General features: G+C 29.3%; 2 protein-coding genes and 1 long non-coding RNA gene across 3 annotated transcripts in view; all 3 read left to right on the forward strand.

Annotated features, from left to right (window-relative positions):
* LOC114164805 overlaps positions 1 to 1,228 on the forward strand; it is a 1,792-nt gene extending 564 nt beyond the window's left edge. The window contains exon 3 of the long non-coding RNA XR_003599600.1: positions 1,010 to 1,228. This is a non-coding gene — a long non-coding RNA (uncharacterized LOC114164805). The remainder of the gene's footprint in view (positions 1 to 1,009) is intronic.
* A 3,732-nt stretch (positions 1,229 to 4,960) lies between these two features.
* On the forward strand, positions 4,961 to 8,055 carry LOC114164804 (chalcone synthase-like). Its single transcript, XM_028049572.1, has 2 exons — positions 4,961 to 5,162; positions 6,871 to 8,055. Exons 1-2 carry the CDS (start codon positions 4,985 to 4,987, stop codon positions 7,872 to 7,874), a joined length of 1,182 nt encoding a protein of 393 aa, XP_027905373.1. The 5' UTR covers positions 4,961 to 4,984; the 3' UTR covers positions 7,875 to 8,055.
* A 9,164-nt stretch (positions 8,056 to 17,219) lies between these two features.
* On the forward strand, positions 17,220 to 20,026 carry LOC114195889 (chalcone synthase 2-like). Its single transcript, XM_028086317.1, has 2 exons — positions 17,220 to 17,413; positions 18,863 to 20,026. The coding sequence occupies exons 1-2, from the start codon at positions 17,236 to 17,238 to the stop codon at positions 19,864 to 19,866; spliced, it is 1,182 nt and encodes a 393-aa protein (XP_027942118.1). The 5' UTR covers positions 17,220 to 17,235; the 3' UTR covers positions 19,867 to 20,026.
* The last annotated feature ends 655 nt before the right edge of the window (positions 20,027 to 20,681 follow it).

Consider the following 20,681-nt stretch of genomic DNA (forward strand, 5'->3'; position numbering starts at 1 on the left):
TGTTCCTGTTTTGGTGCCCTCGCCTAGGCGGAGGGGAAACTCGCCTGAGCGAGACTGTCTCGCCTGAGCGAGGCCCCTAAGCCTGAGCGAGGTGCTGGGCGAGACAGTGCTGTGTTTGAATGTTGCTTAATTCTGAATGATCTATTTTTGGTCGGGCATTAATGTATGATGAGGGACATGTATATAATGGAGTGTGGTGCATACGCAACATGATTCATGATTTATAAATGATGGGTTTGGTATGAGTATTGGCATGTGAACTAAATGAGTTTGATGTTGTTAAAATGGCATGATAATGAGATGAGTTGGATCCTATGTACATGGATGGATTTTGATGAGTTGGAATGGGTTGGGTCTGGAAATGTGAAAGGTAACGACTTTAAATGTTGATATAATGAGGGTATCTTTGCATGGTGAATATTGTTTGTTTGTGCGACCGTATTTGGTCTGTGTCAGTGCATAAATCTTTGGGGTCCCTAGGTGAGACTTTCAGGGTCGCGCTTCAGTGGTAGGGACGTAATTCCATAGTCCCTGTTAGTGGGTGTCCATGGTGGTGCCACATCTGTATAACTAGGTAAGGATTTAAGGTAAGGTTGCATCCTGACACTCTAAGCAGTCAGTTAGTCTCACCTAGAGCGGACTGACTCTTGTGGTGAGAGTAGCAGGAGGCCTGAAATTCATTAAGGGCTAACCTTGTGGTGAGGGAAAATTGATCCATTGTAACACTTGTAACACATAGCTCGGGGGTGAGCAGAGGTATCCACCACAAGCGCGAGCATCCGCTGAATCCGACCAAGTTATACGTATCCGGATCAGTCGAGTCGCGTCGTAGTGTATTGGTTGAAAGTCATAACATGCTTGGTTGATGTATGGATACTGAATGGTGAGAAATATATTTGACTGTATGATAAAAATATTATTGGCTCTAGCTTACCCTGTTTATTGTATGGTTGTCTTGTATGTGATTATTCTTTCTTGCGATGATCATCAATTTAATTGATGGGAGCAGATGGACGAGATTTCCGAGGTCAGCAAGGAAATGGAGATTCCACTGCTTAGCCATCTAGGCTGGACTTTATGCTTCTTTGTTTCGTGGGTTTTCTTTAGGGCTACGGCCCATGTATTTTTCTATGCCTTACTGTTCTATTCTCTTTGGTTAGACCTTTTATCTGGTATGCCCAGTTAGTAGGGGTTGTGTTAAGGATCCCAAGACTACTCTACTATACTTTTTGCGTGACGTTCCTTTTAGTTTTGTTTAATAATTAAATGAGACGTTATAAGAGAAAGTTCGTTCCAACATGAAATGAATGTCATGTAAAAATAATAATATTAGTTTGCTATCTAATTTTGATTTTATGAATGATATTAATTATTTTGGAAACGAACATTATTTAATACAATTTTAATTTTTAAGAACGTTTATTCGTATGATGTCAGTGTATGAAAACGTGTGTGCAAGTTACGAGTGGATGAAGTGTACAATTTGGACAAGTGATTTGGTAAAAATATTTTATTCGATTAATTTAAATTACTTCAACAGTATATCTGACAGGTGTAAGCAAATTTTATCCGGGGATACAAATACAAAAATATTAACGTTATAGGTAATTTTTCAATCTTCTCATTCAAACATCAAATAGTTGATATTATTTGTAATACTGTATATAATTAATTATATACACCTTTTTTCATTTAGAAATATTTCAAAATCATGGTTCAAAATTAAAGAACACATTTTCCTTTTATCAAGATCTTATGTATATTTTGTGCAAATTAAGGCGGTGAGATAGATACTCCACCGTTTCTTTTTGTCAAATAATGTTATGTCATTTTATCGTTTGAAGCGGTTAGAGATACTCCTCCGTTTTTTTTTTTCTTTTTTCAGATTTAATGTATATTTCAAGCGGTTTTTAAATATATATGAATAACTCTAATTCATATTGTTATATTATTAGTTTGTATATGTGTGTCATTTTATTTTTATTCTAAACAAAAAATTATTAAATTATAGAATATTTTGTATAATTTTTATTATTAAATATTTTTTATTATAAATGATCATTTGAATTTGAAAAAAGTATTTATTAAAAGAATAAAATTTTAATTTTAATTTATAAAATAACTAAATTTAGATTAACTATTATTTAAAAAAATAGTTATTTTAATTTAAAATAACTGTTACTACAGGATAAAATTGAGAAGAAAATTATATAGAAAAAAAAAGCGAATCACTATGCCCCCAAGAAGCTTTATATATTTTGTGAGTCTTGAATGATAATATTTGCTTAAGATAGGTAGGAATCATACTTATCGCTACACAACCCCTCCATCTTAAGCAATAAGTCTTGCTTACGATAAGTTGAAAGGCTACCTATTAGTTGCATCCTAAGTGGACAAATCATGGATGAATAAGCTTAATCGTGTGTTTAGATAAGGCAATTCAAGAGGGTAATTTATTTATTTGGAGAATTTAAAATTTTTTGTTGTAATAAAATGCTTTGTTTAAATAGAGAAATTAAAAAGCATTTAAAATGCATGTATTTTTTAAAGTATTTTAATTAGTAAAATTAGAAGAAATTCAAATACCCTAAAAAAAGGTGGAATTTGAAATTCTTCTCACTCAATCTCACACCCTGGACTTAATCTCAAACGGACATGGCAAACCAGACAACCATGACAGACTGGACTGGTCATACGAAGATGGATCACATCGACATGACGACACAAACGCGTCGAACGAGATGTACAACTCAAACAAGTCGATCAATCCTGACAACCCATATCGTTGGGCAGGTCGACGACCAAGATGGGTTAAGTGGGCTTGACGACCTAGTGGGCCAAGTTGAGCCAATGACCCAGACGAGTCGAGTTGGGCCAGGTCGTATTGGGCCATGTTGACAAACTTGACGGGCACGATCGACAAATATGAGTCGTTAGGCTTGTCTGGATCATCGGGTCGACCCAGCCTGTTTGGGTTTTCCAGTCGGTCTGGCTTGTTTGGGTCATCGGGTCAGACCAATTCGGCTGGGTAGTCGGGTCAGCCCAACCCATCTGGTCGTCGAGTCCGTTTCCAAATTTATCATGAGCTCAAAACATAATTAAGCCTAAAATAAATATTGTAAAAATTAAATTTTATCTCACAATAAATTCAATTATTTTTTCCAAACAAAAATTGAAATGTAAGGTATTTTAACTTCTTTATACAAACAAGTTATTTAGAAAATGAAAGAGATTTAATTGCAAGTAATTCAAATACAAAGCATTTCAATTTCTGAGCATTGTTGAAATGCTCCATCCAAATACAATATAAATGTTTTAGACGAAGAAATACTAGAACATGTTAAGTTTGAACATTCAAGGTTTAAAGTTTAGGAATGAGATCAAATCGGGTCGACTTGAGTTGTGTTTATCCATTATTCGTCCCGTCTAAAAAAGTTTACTTTTTTATTTCTCTTGTTATTCATTTGGTACGCGTAATCAAAATATTTACATGTTATTTTATACATATTAAAACCAAATCAGAGATTATTTAATCAAATGATACAATGCTCCGAATCTAACGAGTTTTAAATGGTTGGTGATGATATTAGAAACTATCAAGAATTATATATGCATAACGTGTTATAAAGTTTTGTAGGAAACGTCTATTAACTGAATTAGTAGATGAAAAGGTTATATAAACCATCAAATGGTGCATGATGAAACCATAAGACATTACCATAACCATCAGACCATACAATTTCAAATCACAAGACGATATGAGTAAAATTAGCCAATTGATAATTCAAACCATCGACCATTTTCTTATGTAATTATGAGTAGATTACGTATTTACATTTTATTAATTATTTATAATCCTTTTATAATAATGAGATATTGATATTTTATTGTTTATCTGTTGATATTCTTAATAATATGTCAAAATCCCATCAGCAATTTTGGGTCATGTATATACACATAATTAAATGTGTTATGGCATTATTTTTAAGTCAAATAATATAGTGATCCGATCAAATTAAAGTTTTGGCTACAGACATATATCATGAAAATAAATATTGGGTAGAGACCATACAATAATTTCTAATTTGATGAGGGACCAAATTAGAAATAATAAAACTTAAGTAATTAACCGTTTAAAATGGTTGTGATCCCCTTCTGAGAGTATATAGAGATATAACTTACTTTTCAAGTTTCTTGTTCCTTTCTCTCTATCCCATCAAAAGAGAAAATCAGAAAAAAATAAAGGTGCTCTAAAGGAGGAAAATCGTAGTGCTCAAAAGAAGGGAACATCATCATTATGGTTAATTCAGGTACGCTCCCGTTTACAATTTATAACATATTTATAAGTATGAGATATTATTTATGATTGACGGTTAAGATCAATAATAGGATTATATTCTATGCTAACAAATCCAACTTATTATGGTACTTAATTTACATCAAATTACACAATTTTTACAATAGAGATGTGAAATGAAAATGGGTTGTAAAGAAATCCTGTGAAATCTAGAAATAAAAGCATGGATACATCTTACATTTCTTTTTGAAAAATATTGATGCATATACATTGAGTTTGCCTACATAATCTATATTTTTATTATGTCTAAGTACATACATAATGCTAATCCATGAATCATTACTGTTTCTTTTTTTAGGTGACACAAATACGCAATAGATGGAAAAATAAAAGACGTAGAGAAGATAGCTATATGAACACAATTTGGTATAAACCAATGGCATACTTGAAGTGCAAAGGGATGCATATTTTTGGGTAGATTTTTCTTTTCTTTCGTTAAGTAGATGCTTAATTATATGCATATATAAACCCAACAACTGAAGCACGTGGCGGGCACCAAACCCTTTACTGCACATGCATGGATATATCACTAAGAACACGTTATGAAAATCTCACTATAAATAGATGACAAGGTATTTGTTCTAATCATCTTATACACTGTAATCGTATAAACCTTCTGCAACGAAAATGGCAGATTTGTATGAAATGAGAGAGAAACAAAGAGCTCGTGGCCCAGCCACCATACTCGCCATTGCCACTGCAACTCCTTCCAACTGCATTTACCAATCTGACTTCACTGATTATTACTTTCGAGTCACAAAGAGCGATCACATGACCGAACTCAAGGCCAAGTTAAAGCGTATATGTAAGTAAGATCACGATTATTTTCTATGGTTTCATGCACCATCTCATTATCATAATAGTATCGTCTCACTGTGTTCGCATCTTCTACTTTTATTTTTTCTATTTTATATTATCAACCCCAAGAGCTGCGCAGGCATGCCTTCGTGCCACTCATATATAAACCCACGGTTTCATGCAGACGTTCAAAAGTCAAAAAGTGTTTGTATGCATATAAAAAAAAATTATGATACTTTGACAAACTTTGTTTTCACAAAACAAAGTTAGCTTTTTAGCGCATAATAAAACTTTTTCTTCTCTTTCCAAATCACATCAAACCTTTCTTTTATTTATCGAGACGCTGCCAAGACACATTATTAAAACTTTGTCAACAAAAATTTGTTAAAAAATAATTTTCCTAAAAAATGGATTTGCTCATCTCTCTACGGGTGAGAATGTAGGATCTCTATCTCCTCCTGCATAGGTGAGTAATTGCATTGCGCAAGACATAGGTCTTATGATGACGATCATGTTAGGAATTCAAGTGTGAGTCTAAGTTCTACATTGACTAGAAATGAAAAAGTAGAGCAATATATAAGAATAAAAGATCCATAAACATGTTGCCTTAAAATTTTGAGTTGAAAGTGATGTTAATATCTTATGTGGTTGGACTTAACTCTCATTGGTATTTGTTCTCTCCATTGAAACTCCCTCCTTAAAAACTTAACATATCACATATAGGATTATCATCTGTATTGCCAGGCGTTGCTGCTACAGCCACCGAGCTCCACCATGTCACTCACTCTTCTTTCTCCTTTCCTCGATTAGTTTTGGATTTTGACGACCCATTTTCCATAATGCCAAGAAAAAGAAAAGGGTGACTTTGTCCTTGATTTTTCTTTCATTTTACTTTGGTGCATAGAAAATAGAGAAAGCATCAACAATTATATTATGATCGATTGGTCAAGTTGGTCCCAAACCCAACTCAACCCGACCATTGTTCATTCCTAATCATCTCCATGAAAAATACCATCACAAAAGAAAAAAAAAGAATAATAATCTTTTCATACCCAAACAATTAAAGGTAACTTATAACATGTTATTTTATTATTTAATATTTTGTTAAATAAAAACTTACAATAAAGTTTTAATGAGTATTGGGGATTGTTTGTAATTTTATGCGGTGTCCGTTTTTTTCTTCTTTTAGATATCTCTTTATAAAAGATAGATAAACATCCTCTAAAATGCAAATTTCTATTTAAATTTTCTTCTTTACTGATTTTTATTTCATTCAATATTAAATAAAACATAGTATATTATAAGTGATATTTTTGTTTTGAGGTGATTTTTATTTTACTTTTTTAAAGTATTTATATGTATCAATACTCTATAATAATATTTTGACACACATTACATTCGTTTCATAATTGGAAGGTAATGCAAAATGAATATAAAAAATATTTATGTGTCCAATATTAACACTCATAAGTACTCTATCTGTTTTCAAACTCCTCTCACTCTCCCTTCCTATATGTCACCTATTGATATTCATTCTCTTTATATTTGGATGCCTATAACTCGCTATATTATGGAAAATCAATATAAAGAATGTCATTTGTCGAGTAAGGAAAACATGTATTTTTCTTTTCAAATATCACGATTTAAATAATAAAAGTCATTTGAATTTCAATTAAAAATAAAATATGAAGGTGGCTTTTTTGTGTCAATAACAGGTGAGAAGTCTATGATAGAGAAACGATACATACACCTGACTGAAAAAATGCTGAAAGAAAACCCCAACATAAGTACTTACGAGGAACCATCCTTGAATGCACGACAAGACATACTAGTTGAGGAGGTTCCTAAACTTGGTGAGAAGGCAGCATCTAAAGCCTTAAAGGAATGGGGTCGACCAAGATCAGATATTACTCATCTCATCTTTTGTTCCACCTCAGGTGTAGACATGCCTGGTGCTGATTACCAACTTGTGAGGCTCTTGGGGCTTAAACCATCCACCAAAAGGTTCATGTTATACCATCAAGGTTGTTTTGCTGGTGGCACTGTGCTTCGTCTCGCTAAAGACCTTGCTGAGAATAATGTTGGAGCACGCGTTCTCGTAGTGTGTTCTGAGATCACAGTTGTCACTTTTCGTGGACCCTGTGAAACACACTTGGACTCGTTGGTGGGACAAGCACTCTTTGGAGATGGAGCTTCATCTGTGATCGTGGGATCTGATCCTGACACAGCCATTGAACGACCACTATTTCACCTTGTCTCAACATCGGAGACGATTCTTCCCAAGTCTGAGGGGGCAATTGAAGGACACCTGCGTGAGGTGGGGCTAACCTTCCATCTTAAGGACAATGTTCCTCAGTTGATCGGAGAGAACATAGAGAAAAGCCTTGAAGAAGCCTTCCACCCACTTGGGATCATTGACTGGAACTCGTTATTCTGGGTTGCGCACCCTGGTGGACCTGCAATATTGAAACAGATAGAAGCAACGCTTGGGTTGAACCCTGATAAATTGAGAGCAACCAAACAAGTTTTGAAAGAGTATGGGAACATGTCGAGTGCATGTGTGCTGTTTATACTGGATGAGATGAGAAGATGGTCCTTGGAGGAAGGAAAATCCAGCACTGGTGAAGGACTAAAGTGGGGTGTTTTATATGGGTTTGGCCCTGGCTTGACAATGGAGATCATTGTTTTGCATAGTGCCACCATAGACACAAACAACTAGAAGCTATCTTTATCTGTGGATATATATGCAATTATACATCAACTGTCATAGAATAAAACAAAATCACGTAGACATGTACAATGCATACAACCTACTTTATTACTTAAGTTTTTCGTTATTATCTGGTATAGGTTTGGCTACACTAGCCCTTGTGATATAATAAATAAGCTTGGTATTTGAATATGTGAAATTGTTTTTGTAAATTACTCCATGCCCAATATTTGTTTCTTTACACTATTAAAAAAGATAGTATATTTCACCTTAAATTTCTACATTCAACTTTTTACATATAAGTTTTGTAATATCAATTAAAATTAAAATTTTGCAAATAAGTTTTACATACTGAGGGAATAAATTAAAAGAAATTAACTTTTCAGAATTTGAGAGATTATCATAAGGATGAAGAATTTGAGATAAGCGTATTTGTTAAGTTATTCCATAAAATATATCCTCAAGATTGAGTACTTGAATTTTTTTGTTATTACCCTAAGTTAGATATTTGTTAACAAATAGGGATTGATTTTATTTAAAATATATTATTTATAAAATGTAGTCCTTAGTGCAAAATAAGAAATAACCTCGGTTATTGTAACTTTTATTAGTTAGTATAAGTTTAGTCATGACTTAATTTTGATTAAATTTAGAAATTAATTTTGGATAATTTTAATTTTAGGTTAATTATTTTAATAATAATTTGGTTACGTTACTTGGTTAGATTTTGTTAATTAAAATAATATGTTGACTATGTTATTTGGGTTTATGTTTATATATTCTTTAAATTTAATTATACTTATTTTAAAATTTTAGTACTCTTTAATTAAAATTGTTAACAAATAGGGATTGATTTTATAAGTTTAGTCATAAATTAATTTTGATTAAGTTTAATTGTAGATTAATTCTTTTTAAGTTTAACTTTAGTTAAGTTTAGTAACATTTTACTAATTAGAATAATAATTTGGTTACGTTATTTGGTTAAAATTTGTTAATTAGAATAATATTTTAAACATGTTATTTGGGTTTAAGTTTATTTATTCGTTAAATTTAATTATATTTATTTTAAAAATTTAGTACTCTTTAATTGAAATAAGTTACAAATCCATTGTTTAATTTTGGACTAGTATTTTGTGAAAGGTATTTTAAGTGTTATTTTAAATATTATTTTTTTAGTTATATGAAATATATCTATTCTTTTATATGTATATTCCCGTGACAGTTATCCAAAGTCTCGAGATTTTTTAGGTTAATTGATGTTTATTCTTGTTTTAAATCTAACTTTTCTCATAATTGAGACTACCAAAATAATTTGCAGATTAAATTAAGATGGTCCAATCAGTTGGTTGAGGTCTTGCACGGTTCTACGTAGAATTCAATATTAGGGTACGAATCATAAATAAATTTATCTTCGTGGATATTGTTTGAATTCGTACTCATTTGATGTAGAATTTTTTCATTGACGGGGTATGAGTATAAAAAATCTCTGACTTTTTCAGTTAAGTATGAGGACGAGTATGAGATGTATATATCAACTCTGTCTCCGTCCTCATACTCGCCACAATACCCATCCCTACCATATTTCTGTCTTTGTTTAAATTATTAAAATATTCGTAGTCAATTAAGTAACCTTATATATATATATATATATATATATATATATATATATATATATATATATATATATATATATATTTTTCTATTTTTCATTTCTTCTAATTGTTTGTTTTTTATTTGTTGTTTATTTTTATAATGTATAATAATATTTTGATATATTTTATATAATATTTTTTATTTTCCACTTCATTATCATACTGTAATTTTGTCATTGTCATTGTAATTGTATAAATAAATTTTATTTACTATAATATAAAAATTTAATATAATTGTCATGAATTTTTTTTATCACCATCCAACATATATTGAAGCGCAAAAGTGTAAAAGATATAAGATTTATGTTAAGATTTTATTATTATTATTAGTTTAAACGAACATTCAAAATATATTTTAATTTGAATATTTGTTTTTCTTATATATATATATATAATATTTTTTAATTTTTGTCAACTAGATTTCATCAATGTTTGCAAATTTAATAAATGTTTGAATTCTCATGAAATTTTATCTCGTATTCTAATTTGAAATATATACAATTATAATTATAATTTCATTCTAAATATTTGATATCGAAGAAACAACCATCCTCTTAATATTATATTTTCTTTACCGTAATTTTGTATTATTTTATAAAAATTAATTAATTAATATTAAAACAGTTAGAAGCGGGTACGGTTATGAGTATGAGAATATATTCGTCACTTAGTGGGATGAAGATGAGATAAAAATTTGATACCCGTTTGATTTGAGTATGGAGATGAAGATTAATTTTGTCTATGAAAATAAGTATAGGATAGCGAAATTTGTCTTCGTTCTGTCACGTCCCATTGCTACCCGGCTCAATATCTTTGAAAGAAGAGTGGTTAAATAATATTTGCATGTGTGTGCAAATAAAATATACTTTTGTGATTTATAATATAATAAAATATGACAAGGGGAGTCATGGCTCCTAAAAAAATTTTAATTCTATTTTTTACATGTTATATATATTTTAAAATTATATTTATATATTATTATTTTATTTATATTATATTTAATAAAATATTTTATTTTATCACATATTTTATTTATATATTAAAATTTATATATATTTATTGTATAAAAAATAAAATAAAAACCAACTTGATAAACATTAGTTAATGAAAGATAATAGGTTTTATCACTAGTGATGAGGTTCTTTTACAATAAATCATTAAGAAACAATGAGGATAGAAAGTAAGGTGAAGAGATATATTAGGAAACAAAAGATTGAAAAATGAACAATATCTCCCATGAATCGATGTTAGTATCTTATTATAATTTATGTGTTTATGATTCTCCAATTATGATGATCTTCTTAAATTACTATTTTTTCCAAATTAGTTTGCCTAATTATGATTGTAAGGATTCTTTTATAAAATTGGCATTAACCCTAATTATATTTTTCCTGAAATTAGTATAACATAGATTATAAAATTTAGAAATTTTGTGTTTTCAATTACATATGGTAAAATTTGTAAGATTTTATGGATGTATCTTGGGTTGAATTACGAATTTCGCTGCACATGATGAATTAGTTGAATAATCTTGAATTGAATTAGAAATTAGAATATCCCTATTATATTAATTTAATGAATTAGAAAGATTATAAATTGAAAAATGCATATGAGAATCATTTTATGAAAATGATTGAAACAAAAAAATTAAGAATTTTTTTATTTGATTGGAAAAAGTAATTTATATATAAAAAATTTAATTTAACACCTCTAAAATTTTTGTCTAAATTCTACCAAATATATATATATATATATATATATATATATATATATATATATATATATATATATATATATATATATATATATATATATATATATATATATATATATATATATATATATATATATATATATACTATTCGTATGTATGAAAATTAATGCAATAGTAAAATAATATAAGTGTTCTACACCATGCAATTGTCACACATAATTTAAGTAAGAGTTGAAGTCAAAAGTAGTTAAATATTTATTTCTCTTTTTTTTTTTATACATATTTTAAACACAAAATCGTGTCAAATACATTCTAAAATAAATAATATTTCGAAAATATGATAATTAATCCTAACAATATTACTTCTCGAACTTAAGGTCAGAACATTATAAAATCCCTCGTATGTATAATAATTGATTCTTAACTCTATGTCACTTGACGCATATAATTAATTTTGAAACAATAGTTATGTCAATTTTAATTTTTAAGAATATTTATTTGTATGATGCCAGTATATGAAAACGTGTGTGCATGATACGAATGGATGTAGTATACAATTTGGACAAGTGATTTGACAAAGATATTTTATTCAATTAATTTAATTACTTCAACAATATATCTTACAGGTGTAAGCAAATTTTACACGGAGATACAATTAAAAAATATTAACGTTATGGGTAATTTTTCATTTTTCTGATTCAAACATATTATTTGTAATACTGTATATAATTATATACACGTTTTTTTCTAGTCTTTTCATTTACAAATACTTCAAAATCGTCGTTCAAAATTAAAGAAAACTTTTGTTTTTTAACAAAATCTTTTGTATATTTTGTGCAATTAAAGCGGTGAGATAGATACTCTACCGTTTTTTTTTTTCAAATATCGTTATGTAATTTTTATATATATGTTTGAATCAGTGAGAGATACTCCACCGTTTTTTTAGATTAACGCAATATTATAAATTTCAAGCGGTTTATTAAATATGTATCAATAACTCTAGTAGTTCATACTATTATATTATTATAATATAGTTATGATATGAATTTGTTTTTGATAATGTACTATTAGGACTCTTACAATATAAGTGGTTCGATTAAATATTTTGCTAACTAATTAACAATTGTATGACTCTTATTATCTAGGTTAGAGATTTTATTGTTGATTGTTCGTTTCTAACGTTTAAATGACACAATTTAAGGTTCTTAATATTTGGTAGGGTTCTTACAATTCATTTGGATCTCTTATTGACTACATGTAAAGTTTTTGGATTTATTAGGAAGCTACATTTAAAGTTTTTTAAATTTATTTGAGATCTACATACAAAGTTTTTTTAAATTTATCAGGAACTTTTTCCAAAGTTTTTAAATTTACTAGGACCTACTTGCAATTTTTTTAAATTTATTAAGGACTTACCTGCAAATTTTTTAAATTTATCAAGGACCTGTATGCAAAGTTGTTAAATTTTTCAGGACTTATCTGTAAAGTTTTTAAATTTATCAAGGAGCTACCTATAAAGATTTTAAATTTACAAGGGACCTAACCGCAAAGTTTCTAAATTTATAAAAGACTTACCAGCAAAGTTTTTAAATTTATCACTACCTACCTGCAAAGTTTTTAAATTTATTAGGGACATGCCTGCAAAGTTTTTAAATATACCAGGGTCCTGAAAAATTTTTAAATTTATCTGGAACCTAATGCAAAGCTTCTAAATTTATCAGAGACCTACCTGCAAAGTTTTTAAATTTATTAGGGACCTACTTGCAAAGTTTTTAAGTATATCAGGGACGTACTGGAAAAGTTCTTAAATTTATCGGGAACCTAACTGCAAAACTTCTACATTTATGAGATACCTAACTGCAAAGTTTCTAAATTTACCAGTGACCTAATTAACATTTTTTAACTTTATGATGAATGTAATTGAAAATTTTTAATTTAGCGTGGACCTACCTTAGGAGTTTTTAAATTTATTCGGGACCAACCTGTAAAATTTACTTGTAAAATTTTTAAATTTACTAGGGACCTAACTACAAAGTTTTTTAATTTATAAGGGACGTCATCGCAAAGTTACTAAATTTATCAAGGACTTACCTCCAAAGTTTTTAAATTTATCAAGAACCTATTTGAAAAGTTTTAAAATTTGTCAAGAACCTACATCAAAAGTTTTTAAATTTATTAGGGACCTACTTGCAAAGTTTTTAAATTTATGAGGGACCTACCTGAAAAGTTTTTAAATTTATCAGGGACCTAACTACAAAGTTTCTAAATTTCTTAGGGACCAAACTGCAAAGTTTCTAAATTTATCAAGGACCACTTACAAAGTTATTAAATTTAATAGAGACTTACATGAGTTTTTAAATTTATCAAGGACCTAACTGCAAAGTTTCTAAATTTATAAGGGACTTACCTTCAAAGTTTTTTTTATTTCTCAAGGACCTTGGTGTAAAGTTTTTAAATTTATCAAGGACCTACCTTGAAATTTTTTTAATTTTTCAGGGATCTATCTGCAAAGTCTTTAAATTTATCAGAGACCTATCTGCATGGTTTCTAAATTTATTAGGGACCTATCTACAAAGTTTCTAAATTTATCAGGGACCTTATTTAAAATTTTTAACTTTATCATGGACGTAAATGAAAAATGTTAAAGTTATCAGGGACCTACAAACAAAGTGTTTAAATTGATTCAGTACCAACATCAAAGTTTTTAAATTTATTAAGTATCAACCTGAAAAGTTTTTAAATTTATGAAGAACCTACCTACAAAGTTTTCAAATTTATTAGAGACATACCCACAAACTTTTAAATTTACCAGGGACCTACCCACAAAGATTTTAAATTTATCAAGAACCTAACTACAAAGTTGTTAAGTTTTTTAATTTATCGTGGATATACATGTAAAGTTTTTAAATTTATCAGGGACCTACATGCAAAGTTTTTGTAGTTATTTGAGACCTAACTTTAAAGTTTTTACACTTATCATGAACTTAATTCCAAAAATTTTAAATTTATTAGGTACCTAATTGTAAGTTTCTAAGTTTTTTAGGGTCCTAATTGAAGTTTTTTAATTGTTTCAAGGACTTACCTGCAAAGTTTTAAAATTTATCAGAAACCTACTTGCAATGTTTTTCAATTTATTAGATCGTACCTACAAAGTTTTTCTATTTATCAAGACGTACCTGCAAATTTTTTTAAATTTATTAGGGACCTAACTACAAGGTTTCTTAATTTATCGACCTAATTGAAAACTTTTAACTTTATCATGGACGTAATTGAAAATTTTTAAATTTATTAGGGACCTACCTGCAAAGTGATTAAATTTTGTTCGAGACCTACCTACAAAGTTTTTAAATTTATTAGAGACCAATATGCAAAGGTTTTAAATTTAGCAAGGACCTACATGCAAAGTTTTTAAATTTATCAGAGACCTAACTGCAAAGTTTTTTTAAATTTATAAGAGACTTACTTGCAAAGATTTTAAGTTTAATAGATACCTACTTGAGAAGTTTTTAAATTTATCAGGGATCTGCCTGCAAAGTTTTTTAAACTTTTTTCAGGGACTTACCTGCAAAGTTGTAGTTGTTAAATTTATTAGGGACCTACCTGTAAAGTTTTTAAATTTATTAGGGACCTACCTGCAAAGTTTTTAAATGTATTAGGGACTTACATGCAAAATTTTTAAATTTATCAGGAACCTACCTGCAAAGTTTTTAAATTTATTAGGAGTCTACCTGCAAAGTTTTTAAATTTATTAAGTACCTATCTGCAAAGTTTTTCAAATTTATTAGGAACCTACCTGTAAAGTTTTTAATTTTATCAGGGACCTACATGCAAAGATTTTATAGTTATCTAGGACCTAACTACAATGTTTTTTACACTTATAAGAGACCTAACTCAAAAGTTTCTAAATTTATCATGGACCAAATTGAAATTTTTATATTTATTAGGGACCTAATTGAAAATTTCTAAATTTATCGGGAACCTAACTCAAAAGTTTCTAAATCTATCAAAGACCAAATTGAATTTTTTAAAATTTGTAGTAGACCTAATTGAAAATTTTGGAGTTATTCAGGAACCTAACTGCAAAGTTTTTAAATTTATCAAGGACCTAACCACAAAGTTTCTAAATTTATCATGGACTTACTTGCAAAGTTTTAAAATTTATCAGAGACCTACCTACAAATTTTTAAATTTATCATGGACCTATATGAAAAGTTTTTAAATTTTTTAGAAAATGATAAAGTTTTTAAATTTATCAAGGACCTACTTGCAAAGTTTTTAAATTTATGGAGAACCTAACTGCAAAATTTCTAAATTTATAAGGGACCTTACTGCAAAATTTCTAAATTTATCAGGGACATAATTGAAAATGTTTAACTTTATCATGGACATAATTAAAAAATTTTAAATTTATGAGGAACCTATGTGCAAAGTTTTTTAAATTGATTCGGGACCAACCTGCAAAGTTTTGAAATTTAGGATAGAATATGTTTTTGGTCCTTCAACTTTTAGTGAAAATTGGAATTAGTCCTCATTGAAAACCCTGAACCAATTTAGTCCTTCAACTCTCTAAATGTGTGGATTTGGTCCTTTTAATCGAATTTTATTTAGTTTATTTGATGTTTCAAACACATTTGATTATAGTATTTTTCTTTGTTTATTTACACCATTTGACACATGTTCACTTCAATATTAATTGAAAAACACGTTTGAAATGTTTAATCAACTTAAAAAATTTTAGTTTAAAGAACTAAATTTATATTTTTTTTTAAAAATAAAAAATTAAATTGGTTTAAAGCTTATAAGAGAAACTGATTCTAATTTATTAAAATAATCTAATTAATTTAAATATAATATATATATATATATAATATGAAAGATTAATTGTGTAGAGATTATAAATAATATTTTAATTTGAAGAGCGACCAAATTAAAAATATTGAAATTAGAAAAATATTACGTAAAAGGATTATGATTGTCAACTGTGTGCACGTACGTATTCATGTTTCTTTCTCTTCATCTCATCAGAGAGAGCCAAAAAGAAACCTCGGGTGCTTTACAAATCAGATACCATTTGTATTTACGTTATTTTCAGTGACAATTCAAAGTATGCTTCCGATATACCGCTGTATGCGATATTAGTAATTGTTCATGGTACGAAAGGCTTTGATTATTCATTACTTGTTAATTTATATTGGATGCATAATCTAACAAATTGTACTCATTACCCATGAATACCTATTAAAGATGTATGAAATTTTTTTCCATGACGTTAAAATCTATGCCCCTCGTTAATATGTTCCAGTTATCACCTAATTAAATGATATTTTAATTATGATAGTTAGATGTTGGTAGATTATCTTCCATGTATGTTTCCAGATTGATGTATTTTATTTTGTTAATTATTTATAAAATCCTTATGTAATTATTAGCAGATTATGTATTTACTTTTTATTAATTATTTATAATTATGAGAGATGAATATTTTATTTTTTATGTGTTGATATATTCTTATCTTAATAATACTCCTTATCAAGCGATAATAAATATGCCAGAATCCAACTTAACTTACATATGATTTACCCAATTTTTACAATCAAGAGACGTGAAATGAAAATGGGTTGTAAAGAAATCCTGTGAAATCTAGAATTAATAAAAGCATGAATGCATTTTATATTTCTTTTTTTGTTGGGTGAGATAAATACGCAATAGATAGAAAAAGAAAATAGCTATATGAACACAATTTGGTATAACCAATGGCATACATGAAGTGCAATGAACTTTATATAATTTGGTAGATTTTTCTTCTTTCTTTGGGTAAGTATTAATTAATTATATGCATATATAAACCCAACAACAGAAGCACGTGGCGGGCACCAAACCCTTTACTGCACATGCATGGATATATCACTGAGAAGACGTAATGAAAATCTCACTATAAATAGATGACAAGGTATTTGTTCTAATCATCTTATACACTGTAATCGTATAAACCTTCTGCAACGAAATGGCAGATTTGTATGAAATGAGAGAGAAACAAAGAGCTCGTGGCCCAGCCACCATACTCGCCATTGCCACTGCAACTCCTTCCAACTGCATTTATCAATCTGATTTCACTGATTATTACTTTCGAGTCACCAAGAGTGATCACATGACCGAACTCAAGGCCAAGTTAAAGCGTATATGTAAGTAAGATCACGATTATTTTCTATGATACATTCTGATACTTTAATTTGACTTTTGTTAATGTCGATACACTCGATAAGTCACCTATCATATTTTATATTTTTAAAATAAATATTCTGACTTATCAAAATAATTATCTATGAATTCATGCACCATCTATTATCGTAATAATATCGTCCGGATGTGTTCATTTTCAACTTTAACGTTTTCTCATTTATATTAGGACAATGATATTTTGATTACTAAATTTTGATAATTTTTTTTTATAATATGAGGTGTCATCTTTTAAGTGATTTTGAAATATAAAGAATAAAAAAATGGAAAAATGAAAAACCACTGTTTTTGCATTAATTGCTATTTCATTTATTTTATTGATTAGTGTACCTGTTGTATTTGCTTCTCCTGAAGGTCGGTCAAATAACAAAAATGTTCTATTTTCCGGTACATCATTATGGATTGGATTAGTGTTTCTAGTGGGTATTCTTAATTCTCTCATTTCTTGAAGTTCTTTTTATTCTAGATTAAAAATGAAATGACCCCTCTCTCAGAATTCTTTCGGATTGTCAGCTATGATATTTTAAATATCTTTTATATATATTTTAAAATGTCAAAATTAGTGGTAATCAGTATATTATAAAGACACAATAGAAAAACATAACAAAAAAAAAACAACAGAAAATCTAAATTCTAAAATGTAATAGTCAAAATATCATCTTCCTTATATTATCAACCCAAAAACTGCGAAGGCTTGCCTTCCTGCATCTCATATACAAATCCACCGTTTCATGCAGACGTGAAAAAGTCAAGAAGAGTTTGTATATACATATAAAAAAAATGGATCGATCCATCTCAATGAAAAATACTATACAGGAGAGAAGAAGAGTAATCATCTTTTCATGATTACCCAAACAATAAAAAACAATTAAAGGTCACTTATAACATGTTATTTTATTATTTAATATTTAATAAAAGAAAATCTTACAAAATTTTAATGAGTATTGGATTGTTTGTAATTTTAAAGGGTGCCTGTCTTTTTTTTTTCCTCTTACATTATAAAAGGATAGATAGACGTCCTCTAAACGCACACATCTATTCAAATATTCTTCTTTTCTGAATTTTATTTCATTAAATATTAAATAACAAAAATAGTATATTATAAGTGATATTATTATATAGTTTTTATTATTATTATTTTGAAGTATCTGTATGTATCAGTATTTTATCTGTTTTCAAACTCTCTCACCTCTTCCTTCCTATCACTTATCATATTTTACTCTCTTTAATTGGGATGTCCATAACTTTGCTATTAACGAAAATCAATATAAAGAGCTCATTTGTCAATTAAGGAAACATGTATTTCTTTTTTCAAATACCACTATTTAAATAATAAAAGTCATTTTAATTTGAATTAAAATTCAGAAATGAGTGTGGTTTTTTGTCAACAATAGGTGAGAAGTCTATGATAGAGAAACGGCACATATACCTGACTGAAAAAATGTTGAAGGAAAATCCCAACATAAGTACTTATGAGGAACCATCCTTAGATGCAAGACAAGACATACTAGTTGAGGAGGTTCCTAAGCTTGGAGAGAAGGCAGCATTTAAAGCCTTAAAGGAATGGGGCAGAGCAAAATCAGATATTACTCATCTCATATTTTGCTCCACCTCAGGTGTAGACATGCCAGGTGCTGATTACCAACTTTTGAGGCTCTTAGGCCTTAAACCATCCACCAAAAGGTTCATGTTATACCATCAAGGTTGTTTTGCTGGTGGTACCGTGCTTCGTCTCGCTAAAGATCTTGCTGAGAATAATGTTGGAGCACGCGTTCTCGTGGTGTGTTCTGAGCTCACAGTTGTCACCTTTCGTGGACCCTGTGATACACACTTGGACTCGTTGGTGGGACAAGCACTCTTCGGAGATGGAGCTTCATCCGTGATCGTGGGATCTGATCTTGACACCTCCATCGAACGACCACTATTTCACCTTGTGTCAACATCAGAGACAATTCTTCCCAACTCTGAGGGGGCAATTGAAGCACATTTGCGTGAGGTGGGGCTAACGTTCCATCTGAAGGACAACGTTCCTCAATTGATCAGAGAGAACATAGAGAAAAGCCTTGAAGAAGCCTTCCACCCACTTGGGATCATTGACTGGAACTCACTGTTCTGGGTTGCACATCCTGGTGGCGCTGCAATCTTGAAGCAGATAGAAGAAATGCTTGGGTTGAACCCTGATAAATTGAGAGCGAGCAAACAAATTTTAAAAGAGTATGGGAACATGTCGAGTGCATGTGTACTGTTTATACTAGATGAGATGAGAAGATGGTCCTTGAAGGAAGGAAAATCCAGTACTGGTGAAGGACTAAAGTGGGGTGTTCTATATGGGTTTGGACCTGGCTTAACCATGGAGACCATTGTTTTGCATAGTGCCACCATAGACCCAAACAACTAGAAGCTATCATTGTTTGTGGATATATGCACTTATACATCAACTATCATATAATAAAATAAAATCACATAGACGTGTACAACATATATAACCTACTTTATTACTTAAGTTTTTCGTTATTATCTTGTATAGATTTGGCTACACTAGCCCTTGTGATATGATAAAGAAGCTTTGTGTATGAATATAGTTAAATTGTTTTTTCTAGATTACTCCATGTCCAATTTTTCTTTCTTTTACACACCCAAAAAATATAGTAGTTTGTATTGAATTTCTACATTCAACTTTTTACATATAAGTTTTGTAATATCAATTATTCAAATTATTAATGGATGGGAGAAGGGATTGATAATGTCCGAGCGAAAATACAACTAGAAATTGAGCTACAAGAATTGTTCCATCAATAAGAATAAATGGCCTCCCTGAAACACTTAAAAAGTAGAAACTTTAATTAGTAAATTGGTTTCAATATTTAGATTTAGGATTTATTTTTTATCATTATATTTCTTTTAACTAAATTGAATTTTAATATTTTTTTCTTTCATTAAAATAGTGTTATAGTTGTTTGAAGGGTCACATATCAAAATCGGGAAGTGCAAAATTATATAATGTGTCATCGCAATTATATAAAGACCTTTCATCTACTATAATATAATAATTTGATGTCATTGTTACGAAGTTTAAAAACTATAAAATTTATGTAAATTTGAATTATTATTTTTAATATTTTAATATTTCTCAAAATATTAGTAATTACCACACACCGCAAACCGCTTAACACCTTTTACACGTGTCCAAAAGAGTAACACGCATCCAAAGGA

The sequence above is a fragment of the Vigna unguiculata genome, chromosome 9, assembly GCF_004118075.2.
Source record: "Vigna unguiculata cultivar IT97K-499-35 chromosome 9, ASM411807v1, whole genome shotgun sequence".
NCBI lineage: Eukaryota > Viridiplantae > Streptophyta > Magnoliopsida > Fabales > Fabaceae > Vigna > Vigna unguiculata.

Bases quoted from the DNA above. Each gene is read 5' to 3' on its own strand.
- LOC114164804 (XM_028049572.1), top strand. From the start codon at position 4,985: ATGGCAGATTTGTATGAAATGAGAGAGAAACAAAGAGCTCGTGGCCCA. The intron at 5,163-6,870 runs GTAAGTAAGATC...TGTCAATAACAG, and splicing joins GGCCAAGTTAAAGCGTATAT to GTGAGAAGTCTATGATAGAG.
- LOC114195889 (XM_028086317.1), top strand. From the start codon at position 17,236: ATGGCAGATTTGTATGAAATGAGAGAGAAACAAAGAGCTCGTGGCCCA. The intron at 17,414-18,862 runs GTAAGTAAGATC...TGTCAACAATAG, and splicing joins GGCCAAGTTAAAGCGTATAT to GTGAGAAGTCTATGATAGAG.